The sequence below is a fragment of the Tamandua tetradactyla genome, chromosome 17 (genome assembly GCF_023851605.1).
Source record: "Tamandua tetradactyla isolate mTamTet1 chromosome 17, mTamTet1.pri, whole genome shotgun sequence".
Lineage (NCBI taxonomy): Eukaryota > Metazoa > Chordata > Mammalia > Pilosa > Myrmecophagidae > Tamandua > Tamandua tetradactyla.
Genome location: NC_135343.1, coordinates 1798429 through 1811958, shown reverse-complemented (window position 1 = coordinate 1811958; position 13530 = coordinate 1798429). Strand labels below are relative to the sequence as shown.

The 13530-nt window shown below is 39.1% G+C and overlaps 1 protein-coding gene across 7 annotated transcripts in view; it reads right to left on the bottom strand.

Moving 5' to 3' along the window:
* NPHP1 (nephrocystin 1) overlaps window positions 1–13530 on the bottom strand; it is an 87332-nt gene that overhangs the window by 73398 nt on the left and 404 nt on the right. For 4 of the 7 annotated variants that reach the window (XM_077133727.1, XM_077133728.1, XM_077133732.1 and 1 more), the window contains exon 2: window positions 13172–13351. The exons of 2 other annotated variants lie outside the window; for them this stretch is intronic. In XM_077133727.1, the coding sequence (XP_076989842.1) occupies window positions 13172–13351 (180 nt within the window). Of the gene's footprint in view, window positions 1–13171; window positions 13371–13530 lie in introns of all 7 variants that reach the window. One more of the 7 variants, XM_077133731.1, reaches the window with a different exon arrangement.

Genomic DNA, 13530 nt, shown 5'->3' with positions numbered 1-13530 from the left:
TCTTGGGGGTGACTCTCAGGCCTAATTTTAAGTAGGATTGACCTATCTTTCAGGGGGTTAAGTTTCATATGAACAAACCCCGAGATTGGGGGCTCAGCCTATGCTTTGGCTGTCCCCACTGCCTGTGAGAATATCAAGAATTCAACTTGGGGAAGTTGAATTTCCCCCTTTCTCACCATTCCCCGAAGGGGACTTTGCAAATACTTTTTTATTCACTGTTCAAATCACTCTGGGATTTATCAGGGCATCACTCTGGACAAACCAACAAAATCTCATGCCCTACTCAAGGTTCTATGTACTTATGGTGTCTGCATAAGTTATATTAGGAAATGCACTAGTCAAAATATAAATTTTGTACCAAATAAACATTTTTTGCTTTAGTCTCACCCATAAGTTAAAATTTTAAAATATTAATTACCATCTATTTTCAACATCTGCAGTAATGACATTCCTTTGTTCTTCCTCATGCAAAAACATTTTTTAAATTTGTACATTTAGTCACTATTATACACTCTAGGCATTCCTAGATTATACCATCTCAGTCTTTATCGTCTATCTTTCTTTCTGATTTCATTTGTGCCCCCAGCCTCCTCCCTCTATCATTCTCACATTCAGCTTCATTCAGTGTTGTAACATAATTGTCTTACAGTTAGGTAGTATTGTGCCATCCATTCCTGAGTTTTTACAATCAGTCCTGTTGCACAATCTGTATCCCTTCAGTTCCAATTACCCAATATCTTACCTTATTTCTATCTCCTGATATTCTCTGTTACCAATGAAATTCTCCAAGTTTATTCACTAATGTCAGTTCATATCAGTGAGACCACAATATTTGTCCTTTTGTTTCTGGCTAATCTCATTTAGCATAATGTCCTTAAGGTCCATCCATGTTGTTATATACTTCATAACTTTATTCTGTCTTACAGATGCATAATATTCCATTGTATGTATGTACCACAGTTTGTTTAGCCACTCATCTGTTAATGGACATTTTGGCTGCTTCCATCTCTTTGCAATTGTAAATATTGCTGCTATAAACATTGGTGTGCAAATGTCCATTTGTGTCCTTGCCCTCATGTCCTCTGAGTAGATACCTAGCAATGGTACTGCCAGGTCATATGGCAATTCTATATTTAGCTTCCTGAGGAACTGCCAAACTGCCTTCCACAGCAGTTGTACCATTTGTCATTCCCATCAACAGTGGATAAGTGTGTCTCTTTCTCCACATCCTATCCAGCACTTGTCATTTTCTGTTTTATTGATAATGGCCATTCTGGTAGGTGTGAGATGATATCTCATTGTAGTTTTGATTTGCATTTCTCTAATGGCCAGGGACATTAAGCATCTCTTCATGTGCCGTTTGGCCATTTGTATTTCCTCTTCTGAGAGGTGTCTGTGCAAGTCTTTTGCCCATTTTGTAATTGGGTTGTCTGTCTTTTTGTTGTCGAGTTGAACACTCTCTTTATATATTCTGGAGACTAGGCCTTTATCTGATATGTCATTTCCAAATATTGTCTCCCATTGTGTAGGCTGTCTTTTTACTTTCTTGACAAAGTTCTTTGATGTGCAAGTGTTTAATTTTGAGGAGTTCCCATTTCTTTATTTCTTTCTTCAATGCTCATGCTTTGGGTGTAAGGTCTAGGAAACTGCCTCCTAGTATAAGATTTATAATATATTTCCCTACATTTTCTTCTAATAGTTTTATGGTCATAGATCTAATGTTTAGGTCTTTGATCCATTTTGAGTTAATTTTGTATAGGGTGTGAGATATGGATCCTCTTTCATTTTTTTGCATATGGATATCCAGTTCTCTAGGTACCATTTATTGAAGAGACTGTTCTGTCCCAGATGAGTTGGTTTGACTGCCTTATCAAAGATTAATTGTCCATAGATGAGAGGGTCTATATCTGAACACTCTATTCAATTCTATTGGTCAGTATATCTATCTTTATGCCATACCATGCTGTTTTGACCACTGTAGCTTCATAATATGCCTTAAAGTCAGGTAGCATGACACCTCTGACTTCATTTTTTTTTTCTCAGGATACACTTAGCTATTTGGAGCATCCTACCCTTCCAGATAAATTTGGTTATTGGTTTTCCTATTTCTGAAAAGTAACTTTTTGGGATTTTAATTGGTATTGCATTGAATTTGTAATTCAATTTAGGTAGAACTGACATCTTAACTATATTTAGTCTTCCAATCCATGAACACAGTATGCCCTTCCATCTATTTAGGTCTTCTGTGATTTCTTTTCTTTTTTTTTTTTTTATTAATTAAAGAAAAAAAAGAAATTAACACAACATTTAGAAATCATTCCATTCTACATATGCAATCAGTAATTCTTAACATCATCACATAGATGCATGATTTCTTTTAGCAATTTCTTGTAGTTTTCTTTGTATAGATCTTTTGTCTCTTTAGTTAAATTTATTCCTAAATATTTTATTCTTTTGGTTGCAATTATAAATGACATTTTTTTCTTGATTTCCCCCTCAGATTACTCATTACTAGTGTATAGAAACACTACAGATTTTTGAGTGTTGATCTTGTAACCTGCCATTTTGTTGTACTCATTTATTAGCTCTAGTAGTTTTGTTGTGGATTTTTCAGGGTTTTTGACATATAGTATCATATCACCTGCAAACAGTGAGAGTTTTACTTCTTCCTTTCCAGTTTTGATGCCTTGTATTTCTTTTTCTTGTCTAATTGCTCTGGCTAGAACTTCGAGTTCACCAATGTTGAATTACAATGGTGATAGTGGACATCCTTGTTTTGTTCCTGATCTTGGGGGAATGTTTTCAGTTTTTCCCCATTGAGGATGATGTTAGCTGTGGGTTTTTCATATATTCCCTTTATCATTTTGAGGAAGTTCCCTTCTATTCCTATCCTTTGAAGTGTTCTCAACAGGAAAGGATGTTGAATTTTGTCAAATGCCTTTTCTGCATTAATCGAGATGATCATGTGTTTTTTTCTGCTTTGATTTGTTGATATGGTGTATTACATTCATTGATTTTTTTATGTTGAACCATCCTTGCATACCTGGGAGGAATCATACTTTGTCATGGTGTATAATTTTTTTAATGTGCTGCTGGATTCGATTTGCTAGAATTTTGCATCTATATTCATTAGAGAGATTGGTCTGTAGTTTTCTTTTTTGGTAATATCTTTGTCTGGCTTTGGTATGAGGGTGATGTTGGCTTTGTAGAACGAGTTAGGTAGTTTTCCCTCCTCTTCAATTTTTTTGAAGAATCCTAAATAGTTAGGATTGGTACTATTTCTGGAATGTTTGGTAGAATTTACATGTGAAGCCATCTGGTTCTGGACTTTTCTTTTTGGGGAGTTTCTTAATGACTGATTGGTTTGTTGAGGTTGTCTATTTCCTCTCGAGTCAATGTTGGTTGTTCATGCCTTTCTAGAAAGTCGTCCATTTCATCTACATTGTCGTATTTATTAGCATAAAGTTGTTCATAGTATCCTGTCATTACTTCCTTTATTTCTGTGAGGTCAGTGGTTATGTCTCTTCTTCCATTTCTGATTTTATTTATTTGCATCCTCTCTCTTCTTTTTGTCAACCTCACGAAGGGTCCATCAATCTTATTGATCAAGAACAAAAATTTTAATTCTATTTTATTCTAAATATTTAATACAAGTGAAAGAACTTTACAGTGAAAACCCATACACCCACCACCTAGAGTTAACCATTAACATTTTACTATACCTATTTGATCACATACCTTTCCTTCCCCTATACTTACTGATCAGTAAACATTATTTTTATGCATTTCAAAGTAAATTGCAGTCATCAAGACATTTACCCCTAAATAATGCCCCATGGATATTATTAGAGTTTAATATTTTGCATAAAATTTACATACAATGAAATGTAGAAATCTTAAGTGTACATTTGCTGAGTTTTGACAAATGCAAACACCCATGCAACCCAACCCTCCACTGAGATATAGAAAACTACCATCATCCCAGAAAGTTTCCTCACGTCCCTTCAAGTAAATCCTATACCCCATCCCCTCAGAGACAAACCTGTTCTAATTTGTTTTCTACCATAAATTTGTTTTGCCTGTTCTTCAATTTTATATAAGTGGAATCATGCAGTATGCATTATTTTGTGTGCTCTTTCACCCAGAATGTTTCTGAGATATTTCCATATTGTTGTATGTATCATAGTATAATCTTTCTTGCTATGCAGGATCCATTGTATGAATATACCATAACTTTACTTATCCTCATTTAAATATCTTTACTTTTCTAAATACAGCATATAACCTTGCCAACATAGCCACAAAAGAGGCACATTTTTCTTTTGGTTTGTTTTCTATAATAATATGAAGACACAGCAGATGAAAAAAAGAGAAAATTTCAGTAGGTGGACATCAGCAAGGTGGCAGAGTAGAAAGCTCCAAATACACCCCCACCCACCCAAAACATGGAAAACCAAGCAGAAACTATTAGAAACAACTTTCTCAGAATTCTGGACAGCACACAAAGGTTTACAGTGAAACCGTGAGCACTGAATCAAGAAAAAGTCCACCTACAAACATCAGGAAAGCTGCATGGCCTCTTCCCTGCCCATCCCCACCCAGTCCCTGCCTCAGCTGCAGTCTGCAGCAGGCCAGCCCCACATCCCCAGTGTGGGTCCCTGGTCTCTGGTTAAGGACAGAGCAGAGCATACCCTATGTATGAATTTGGCGTGTATGTCTGTTCCAGCCCACCTGCTAGTACTTGTCTCTTTTCCACCTAATCCAAAACTCAGGGTGGAGAGGTGGCAGTACACTCAAGGGGAATAATCAAACAGCAACAGCCTTGAGTGAAATATTACAGCTGAGACAAACAACAGTGCACCTGGGGTATGGGAGGAAAAGCTGGGGAGAGGGTTTCCTGGGGAAATAGAACATCCAGGAGCATTTGTTCTTCCTGGGGAATTATGAAAGCCATGTGCATGCCAGGGCAAGACACATGCTTAGAAACGTCCTAAGAAGACCCTAACTGCTCACTTTGGGCTGATCTAGGAGGTTCAGTGCAAGCTAGGCTAAGTGCTGAAGGAGCACCTCGTGAAACAGCCAATTTGCAAAGACTGGGAGAGGTAACTTTGTTTTTGTGTATGTGTTTTGTTAATCCCCCTGATATCCTGGCATTAAAGAGAATCTCTATCAAAACACTAGTTGAATAAAAGCTAAAGTAACAGAGACTTCAGTGATCTCATACGGCAAGGAATATAGTCTTTGCAAAAATAGTCTGGGGAAAAGAAAAGAATCTTACGGAGAGGGTAGAATCTGATTGTTAGAGTTAACACATCATGATATTAAAATGTCCAGTTTTCAACAACAAAAAATCACAAGGTATGCAAAGAAATAGAAAATGATGGACCATTCAAAGGAACAAAATAAAGCAAAAGAAAACATCCCTCAGGAATCCCACACATTGGAACTGCTAAACAAAGATGTCAAGGCAACTGTTCTAAAGCTGCTCAGTAAGCTAAAGGAAAACATGGAGAAAAACATTAAAGGAAATCAGGATAATGATGTATAAACAAAAGGAAGATTTCAATAAAATAGAATTTTTTTAAAAGTACCAAACAGAAATTCTAGAACAGAAGAGTATAACAACTAACATAAAAAGTACACTGGGACTAAAGAAATAGAAATGGTACAGAACAGCTCCCGGAGCCACGACAGAGACCAAAAAGACAGTGTACCCCATTCTGGAACGGCTGAACTGGCAGGGAGAATCCGCTGCGGTGAGATACCCAAGGGGCGTGCGCTTCCCCGGGCCAGGGCGGCTGGCGGCCGGAGTCCCTCCCTCCCCCCTTCCCAGGCCGGCTGGGAGAATTGGACAGGCGGTCCCCCCAAGCTGTGGCAGCCGGCGCCCCCCACCCCACACGTGGCTACCCAGGCCGGCTGGGAGAATTGGATAGGAGGTCCCCCAAGCCGTGGGGGCCGGCGACCGGGGTCCCTTCCACACACGTGGCTTCCCGGTCCGGCTGGGAACGTTGGATCAGCACTCCCCCAAGCCGTGGCGGCCGGCACGCCACGCCACGCTTGGCTACCCGAGCCGGCTGGGAGATTTGGACCGGCACTCCCCCAAGCCGCGCAGGCCAGCACCCCCCCCCACGTGCGGACTTCCGGGACCGCTGGGAGATTTGAATCGGAACCCCCCCAAGCCGCTTCGGCTGGCGACCCTCCCCTATAGCGAGAGTTTTCCAAAGTTAAAGGAGCCACAGCATCTTTTACTGGTGGGACCCGCAGACAGGTGAGTGCCACGAGCGCCACATACTGGGCAGGATAAGAAAAACAGAGCCCAGAGATTTCACAGGAAAATCTTTCAACCTGCTGGGTCCCACACCCAGGGAAATCTGATTAAATGCCCAGACGCCAGCAGAAAATAACGGATCACACTAAGAAAATTGAAGATATGGCCCAGTCAAAGGAACAAACCAATAGTTCAAATGAGATACAGGAGCTTAGACAACTAATGAGGAATATACGAACAGAAATGGAAAACCTCTTCAAAAACCAAATCAATACATTGAGGGAGGACATGAAGAAGACATGGGCTGAACAAAAAGAAGGAATAGAAAGTCTGAAAAAACAAATCACAGAACTTATGGGATTGAAGGACAAAGTAGAAAAGATGGAAAAAACAATGGATACCTACAATGGTAGATTTAAAGAGACAGAAGATAGAATTAGTGATTTGGAGGATGGAACATCTGAATTCCAAAAAGAAACAGAAACTATAGGGAAAAGAATGGAAAAAATTGAGCAGGGGATCAGAGAACTGAATGATAATATGAAGCACACAAATATACATGTTGTGGGTGTCCCAGAAGGAGAAGAGAAGGGAAAAGGAGGAGAAAAACTAATGGAAGAAATTATCCTCTTCCATTATAAAAGGAACAATTAAACAAGAAGACATAACAATCATAAATATTTATGCACCGAACCAAAATGCCCCAAAATACGTGAGGCATACACTGCAAACACTGAAAAGGGAAATAGACACATCTACCATAATAGTTGGAGACTTCAATTCACCACTCTCATCAATGGACAGAACATCTAGACAGAGGATCAATAATGAAATAGAGAATCTGAATATTACTATAAATGAGCTAGACTTAACAGACATTTATAGGACATTACATCCCACAACAGCAGGATACACCTTTTTCTCAAGTGCTCATGGATCATTCTCAAAGATAGACCATATGCTGGGTCACAAAGCAAGTCTTAACAAATTTAAAAACATTGAAATCATACACAACACTTTCTTGGATCATAAAGGAATGAAGTTGGAAATCAATAATAGGCGGAGTGCCAGAAAATTCACAAATACGTGGAGGCTCAACAACACACTCTTAAACAACGAGTGGATCAAGGAAGAAATTGCAAGAGAAATTAGTAAATATCTCGAGGCGAATGAAAACGAAAACACAACATATCAAAACCTATGGGACACAGCAAAGGCAGTGCTAAGAGGGAAATTTATTGCCCTAAATGCCTATATCAGAAAAGAAGAAAAGGCAAAAATTAAGGAATTAACTGTCCACTTGGAAGAATTGGAGAAAGAACAGCAAACTAACGCCAAAGCAAGCAAAAGGAAAGAAATAACAAAGATTAGAGCAGAAATAAATGACATTGAAAACATGAAAACAATAGAGAAAATCAATAAGACCAGAAGTTGGTTCTATGAGAAAATCAATAAGATTGATGGGCCCTTAGCAAGATTGACAAAAAGAAGAAGAGAGAGGATGCAAATAAATAAGATCAGAAATGGAAGAGGAGACATAACCACTGACCTCACAGAAATAAAGGAGGTAATAACAGGATACTATGAACAACTTTACGCTAATAAATACAACAATTTAGATGAAATGGACGGGTTCCTGGAAAGACATGAACAACCAACTTTGACTCAAGAAGAAAATAGATGACCTCAACAAACCAATCACAAGTAAAGAAATTGAATCAGTCATTCAAAAGCTTCCTAAAAAGAAAAGTCCAGGACCAGACAGCTTCACATGTGAACTCTACCAAACATTCCAGAAAGAATTAGTACCAAGTCTCCTCAAACTCTTCAAAAAAATTGAAGTAGAGGGAAATGTACCTAATTCATTCTATGAAGCCAACATCACCCTCATACCAAAACCAGGCAAAGATATTACAAAAAAAGAAAACTAGAGACCAATCTCTCTAATGAATATAGATGCAAAAATCCTCAACAAAATTCTAGCAAATCGAATCCAACAACACATTAAAAGAATTATACATCATGACCAAGTAGGATTCATCCCAGTTATGCAAGGATGGTTCAACATAAGAAAATCAATTAATGTAATATACCCTATCAACAAATCAAAGCAGAAAAATCACATGATCATCTCAATTGATGCAGAGAAGGCATTTGACAAGATTCAACATCCTTTCCTGTTGAAAACACTTCAAAAGATAGGAATACAAGGGAACTTCCTTAAAATGATAGAGGGAATATATGAAAAACCCACAGATAATATCATCCTCAATGGGGAAAAATTGAAAACTTTCCCCCTAAGATCAGGAACAAGACAAGGATATCCATTATCACCACTATTATTCAACATCGTGTTGGAGGTTCTAGCCAGAGCAATTAGACAAGAAAAAGAAATACAAGGCATCAAAATTGGAAAGAAGAAGTAAAACTATCACTGTTTGCAGACGATATGATACTATACGTCGAAAACCCGGAAAAATCCACAAGAAAACTACTAGAGCTAATAAATGAGTACAGCAAAGTAGCAGGTTACAAGATCAACATTCAAAAATCTGTAGCATTTCTATACACTAGCAATGAACAATCTGAGGGGGAAATCAAGAAACGAATGTCATTTACAATTGCAACTAAAAGAATAAAATACCTAGGAGTAAATTTAACTAAAGAGACAAAAAACCTATACAAAGAAAACTACAAAAAACTGTTAAAAGAAATCACAGAAGACCTAAATAGATGGAAGGGCATACCGTGTTCATGGATTGGAAGACTAAATATAATTAAGATGTCAATCCTACCTAAATTGATTTACAGATTCAATGCAATACCAATCAAAATCCCAACAACTTATTTTTCAGAAATAGAAAAACCAATAAGCAAATTTATCTGGAAGGGCAGGGTGCCCCGAATTGCTAAAAGTATCTTGAGGAAAAAAAACGAAGCTGGAGGTCTCACGCTGCCGGACTTTAAGGCATATTATGAAGCCACAGTGGTCAAAACAGCATGGTATTGGCATAAAGATAGATATATCGACCAATGGAATCGAATAGAGTCCTCAGATATAGACCCTCTCATCTATGGACATTTGATCTTTGATAAGGCAGTCAAGCCAACTCACCTGGGACAGAACAGTCTCTTCAATAAATATCTAATAGAGAACTGGATATCCATATGCAAAAGAATGAAAGAAGACCCATATCTCACACCCTATACAAAAGTTAACTCAAAATGGATCAAAGATCTAAACATTAGGTCTAAGACCATAAAACAGTTAGAGGAAAATGTAGGGAGATATCTTATGAATCTTACAACTGGAGGTGGTTTTATGGACCTTAAACCTAAAGCAAGAGCACTGAAGAAGGAAATAAATAAATGGGAGCTCCTCAAAATTAAACACTTTTGTGCATCAAAGAACTTCATCAAGAAAGTAGAAAGACAGCCTACACAATGGGAAACAATATTTGGAAATGACATATCAGATAAAGGTCTAGTATCCAGAATTTATAAAGAGATTGTTCAACTCAACAACAACAAAAAGACAGCCAACCCAATTACAAAATGGGAAAAAGACTTGAACAAACACCTCTCAGAAGAGGAAATACAAATGGCCAAAAGGCACATGAAGAGATGCTCAATGTCCCTGGCCATTAGAGAAATGCAAATCAAAACCATAATGAGATATCATCTCACACCCACCAGATTGGCCATTATCAACAAAACAGAAAATGACATTGCTGGAGAGGATGCGGAGAAAGAGGCACACTTATCCACTGTTGGTGGGAATGTCAAAGGGTGCAACCACTGTGGAAGGCAGTTTGGCGGTTCCTCAAAAAGCTGAATATAGAATTGCCATACGACCCAGCAATACCATTGCTGGGAATATACTCAAAGGACTTAAGGGCAAAGACACAAACGGACATTTGCACACCAATGTTTATAGCAGCGTTATTTACAATTGCAAAGAGATGGAAACAGCCAAAATGTCCATCAACAGACGAGTGGCTAAACAAACTGTGGTATATACATACGATGGAATATTATGCAACTTTAAGACAGGATAAACTTATGAAGCATGTAATAACATGGATGGACCTAGAGAACATTATGCTGAGTGAGTCTATCCAAAAACTAAAGGACAAATACTGTATGGTCCCACTGATGTGAACGGACATTCGAGAATAAACTTGGAATATGTCACTGGTAACAGAGTCCAGCAGGAGTTAGAAACAGGGTAAGATAATGGGTAATTGGAGCTGAAGGGATACAGACTGTGCAACCGGACTAGACAAAAAATCTCAAAAATGGACAGCACAATAGTACCTAATTGTAAAGTAATCATGTTAAAACACTGAATGAAGCTGCATCTGAGCTATAGGTTTTTTTTTTTTTTTACTATTATTATTACTTTTATTTTTTTTCTCTATATTAACATTCTATATCTTTTTCTGTTGTGTTGCTAGTTCTTCTAAACCGATGCAAATGTATTAAGAAACGATGATCATGCATCTATGTGATGATGTTAAGAATTACTGATTGCATATGTAGAATGGTATGATTTCTAAATGTTGGGTTAATTTCTTTTTTTCCGTTAATTAATAAAAAAAAGTAATATACATTTAGTGTTTAAAAATTTGGAAAGATACTGACACAATAACTTGACTGAGAAGGATCATATTAAGGGAGGGATTGCCTAAAGAATATGTCAAGTCCGCCACTCATTCCTCTTGATTGATGGTCTTCAAAGATGGGGCATGGGGACTCCACGGGATGTGCAACATGACAGAATGGGGTGTGGAAAGAATAAATTAGGACTTCTATTTATATTCATTTTATATCTAAAAATAAGAAGGTAAACTTTACTAATATCTCGCATGTGGACTGGCACTGACATTGCGGAGCCGGCAACAGCCTACCCAGACGAGCCACAGTCAGCCGGCAGCCCCGGTGGGGCAGCCACGTGCGCCAGCTGGAAAGTCCCTCGCGCACGTGCAGCACAAAGGGCACTAGCCCCAATTAAGGTTATCATTTCTAACTTGCCTCATGATTGGTCCACAATGCCTTAACCAAATGTTTCCGCATCCCGCTCTGTATAAAACCTGCAGCTGTTTGTGACTCCTTTGTCCCGACCCACAACGGCACCCACAAAGCTCTGTGCCCTCTGCGCAGCACAGTGCAATGATCCGAGCCTGACCTCTGCTGTCGAGTCCCGTTTCGGAAGCCCCAACGCCAGGGGTGCAGCAGCATTCTCACTAACCCTAGATGACCCACAGTATGCAGTACCCTTAAGAAAGGATGTAACTTTCATTTTCTGTAGTACACTATCTAACTGAACTTGCATGGTCAGTTTATTCAAAGAGTTTATTCGAATCACATGGAACTTTGAATAGGGAAAAATATTGTTGGTTTGACCTGATATTTAGAGATAAGGAAGCCAATCAGGTCGGGATTAAACTAATTCAGAATACAGGGTGGGGTAAGGAAGACATTGTTTATATTTCAGAACCTCACCTACACTGTGAGCCCAAAGGAAGAAAGGTTTATATTGTCCAGAATCAACATTTTCTAAAGCGCATAATCTAACTCAATCCGTCTGGATAGATCATTTAAACAATCCAAACAGAGGGAGCCCAGAATAAGAATGAGGGCCTTTAATCTTCTATAGTTTAAAGTAATGCCGGGATATATATTAAGTATATTAAGCAGATAAAAAGTACTGGCAAAGTCCCCTGAGGGACAGGAGAAACAACATGGAACTATTAAACTTGATGACCAGGGAAACTCATACTGTGTCAAACATTAGGGACACCCAGATCAATAGGGCAAGGCTTTGATTTTGAGGCTTGTTCTTGTGAAGCTTATGTATGTAGCAGAGCAGCTTAGCCTACCTAGAGATAAACCGAACAGTTACTTCCAGAGGACCTTATGCTGCTCTGATGTGGTCTCACTCTAAGCCGAGCTCTGCAGTGAAACCATTGCCCGCACCGCTATGTGAGACATGACATCCAAGGGTGGTAGTCTTTCTGGCAGTGTGAGAATGACTCCCAGGTATGAGCCTGGCCCTGGCACCATGGAATCACCAATGCCATCCTGACCAAAAGGGGGAAAAGAAGTCTAACAAATAAGGTATCAATGGCTGAGGGAGTTCAGAGTTGGAGAGGTTATTTTGGAGGTCACTCTCATGCAAGCTTCAGTCAGACATTGCTACCTACCATAACTTGCCAAACCCCAAACAAAACCATTCCTGCCAATCCTAAAGAACACCTAGGGCACTGTATAACATTCGACAAAGGTTCCAGTATCTTAAAGCAGCTAGAAGTAAAACCCTAAAAATTGTGAAATTGTAACTCATACCAAACTCTAAAATCTGTTCTACAACTAATTGTTGCATTGTGCTTTGACATTTATTGTTTTGTATATATGCTATATTTCACAAAAAAGAAAAAAAGTCAATTGTGAGGATAAAAAAATATTTATTCTTTCCAACCTCCAAGGTTCTGGAGCAGCTAGAGAAAAATCTGAGAGGATGCTATGGCAGCCCATGAAAAACTCTGGGATCTGTCCCGTAACTTGTTGAAGTTGTTGAAGAGTGCTTTGAAAACTATTGCTTTTTTCCTTTACTTTGTACTTATGTTATATTATACAATAAAAAAGTATTAAAAAATTTTGGAAATATCAAAAGAAAATTAGTAGCAGCTTTCTACTGCTAAAAGATACCATTTTGGCATATTTTCTTGTATCTTTTTTCTATGCATATTATATACACACACACACATATATATACATACACAAAGGATTTTATTGCATATTAAATTTATATTATTTCTCTAAATTGACATTTAACCTAGTAGTTTCCCAAAACATTAAAATCTCGTCATTATCACGATTTCACACAGTACTGTAGTCCACCGTAGGTAGTTCATCCATCCCCGACCGCTGGTCATCTGCGCTGCCTCTGCTTTTCCGCGTCGGAACGAGCGCCGTGGGGAAGACTCTGACACATCCATCGGTCAGAGTCCCAGCTGCAAAGGCTCGCCACGGCCGATTCCTGGGGGACCCCCACGCCGAGGGGCACGAGCATTCCCGCCCCTGCGCAGAAATGCTGCGCCTCACACCCCGGGGAAGAGCACGTTAGGCGGGCGCTTCACCACACGCCCCCCGCCTGCGGACAGGGGTGTCTCTCGTCCCCGTCGCAGGTCTGCGGCTGCCTGGGGTGCGACCCTGGCTGGCTGCTCCTCGGCCGGGTCCGGGCACCCGGGCACCGCGCG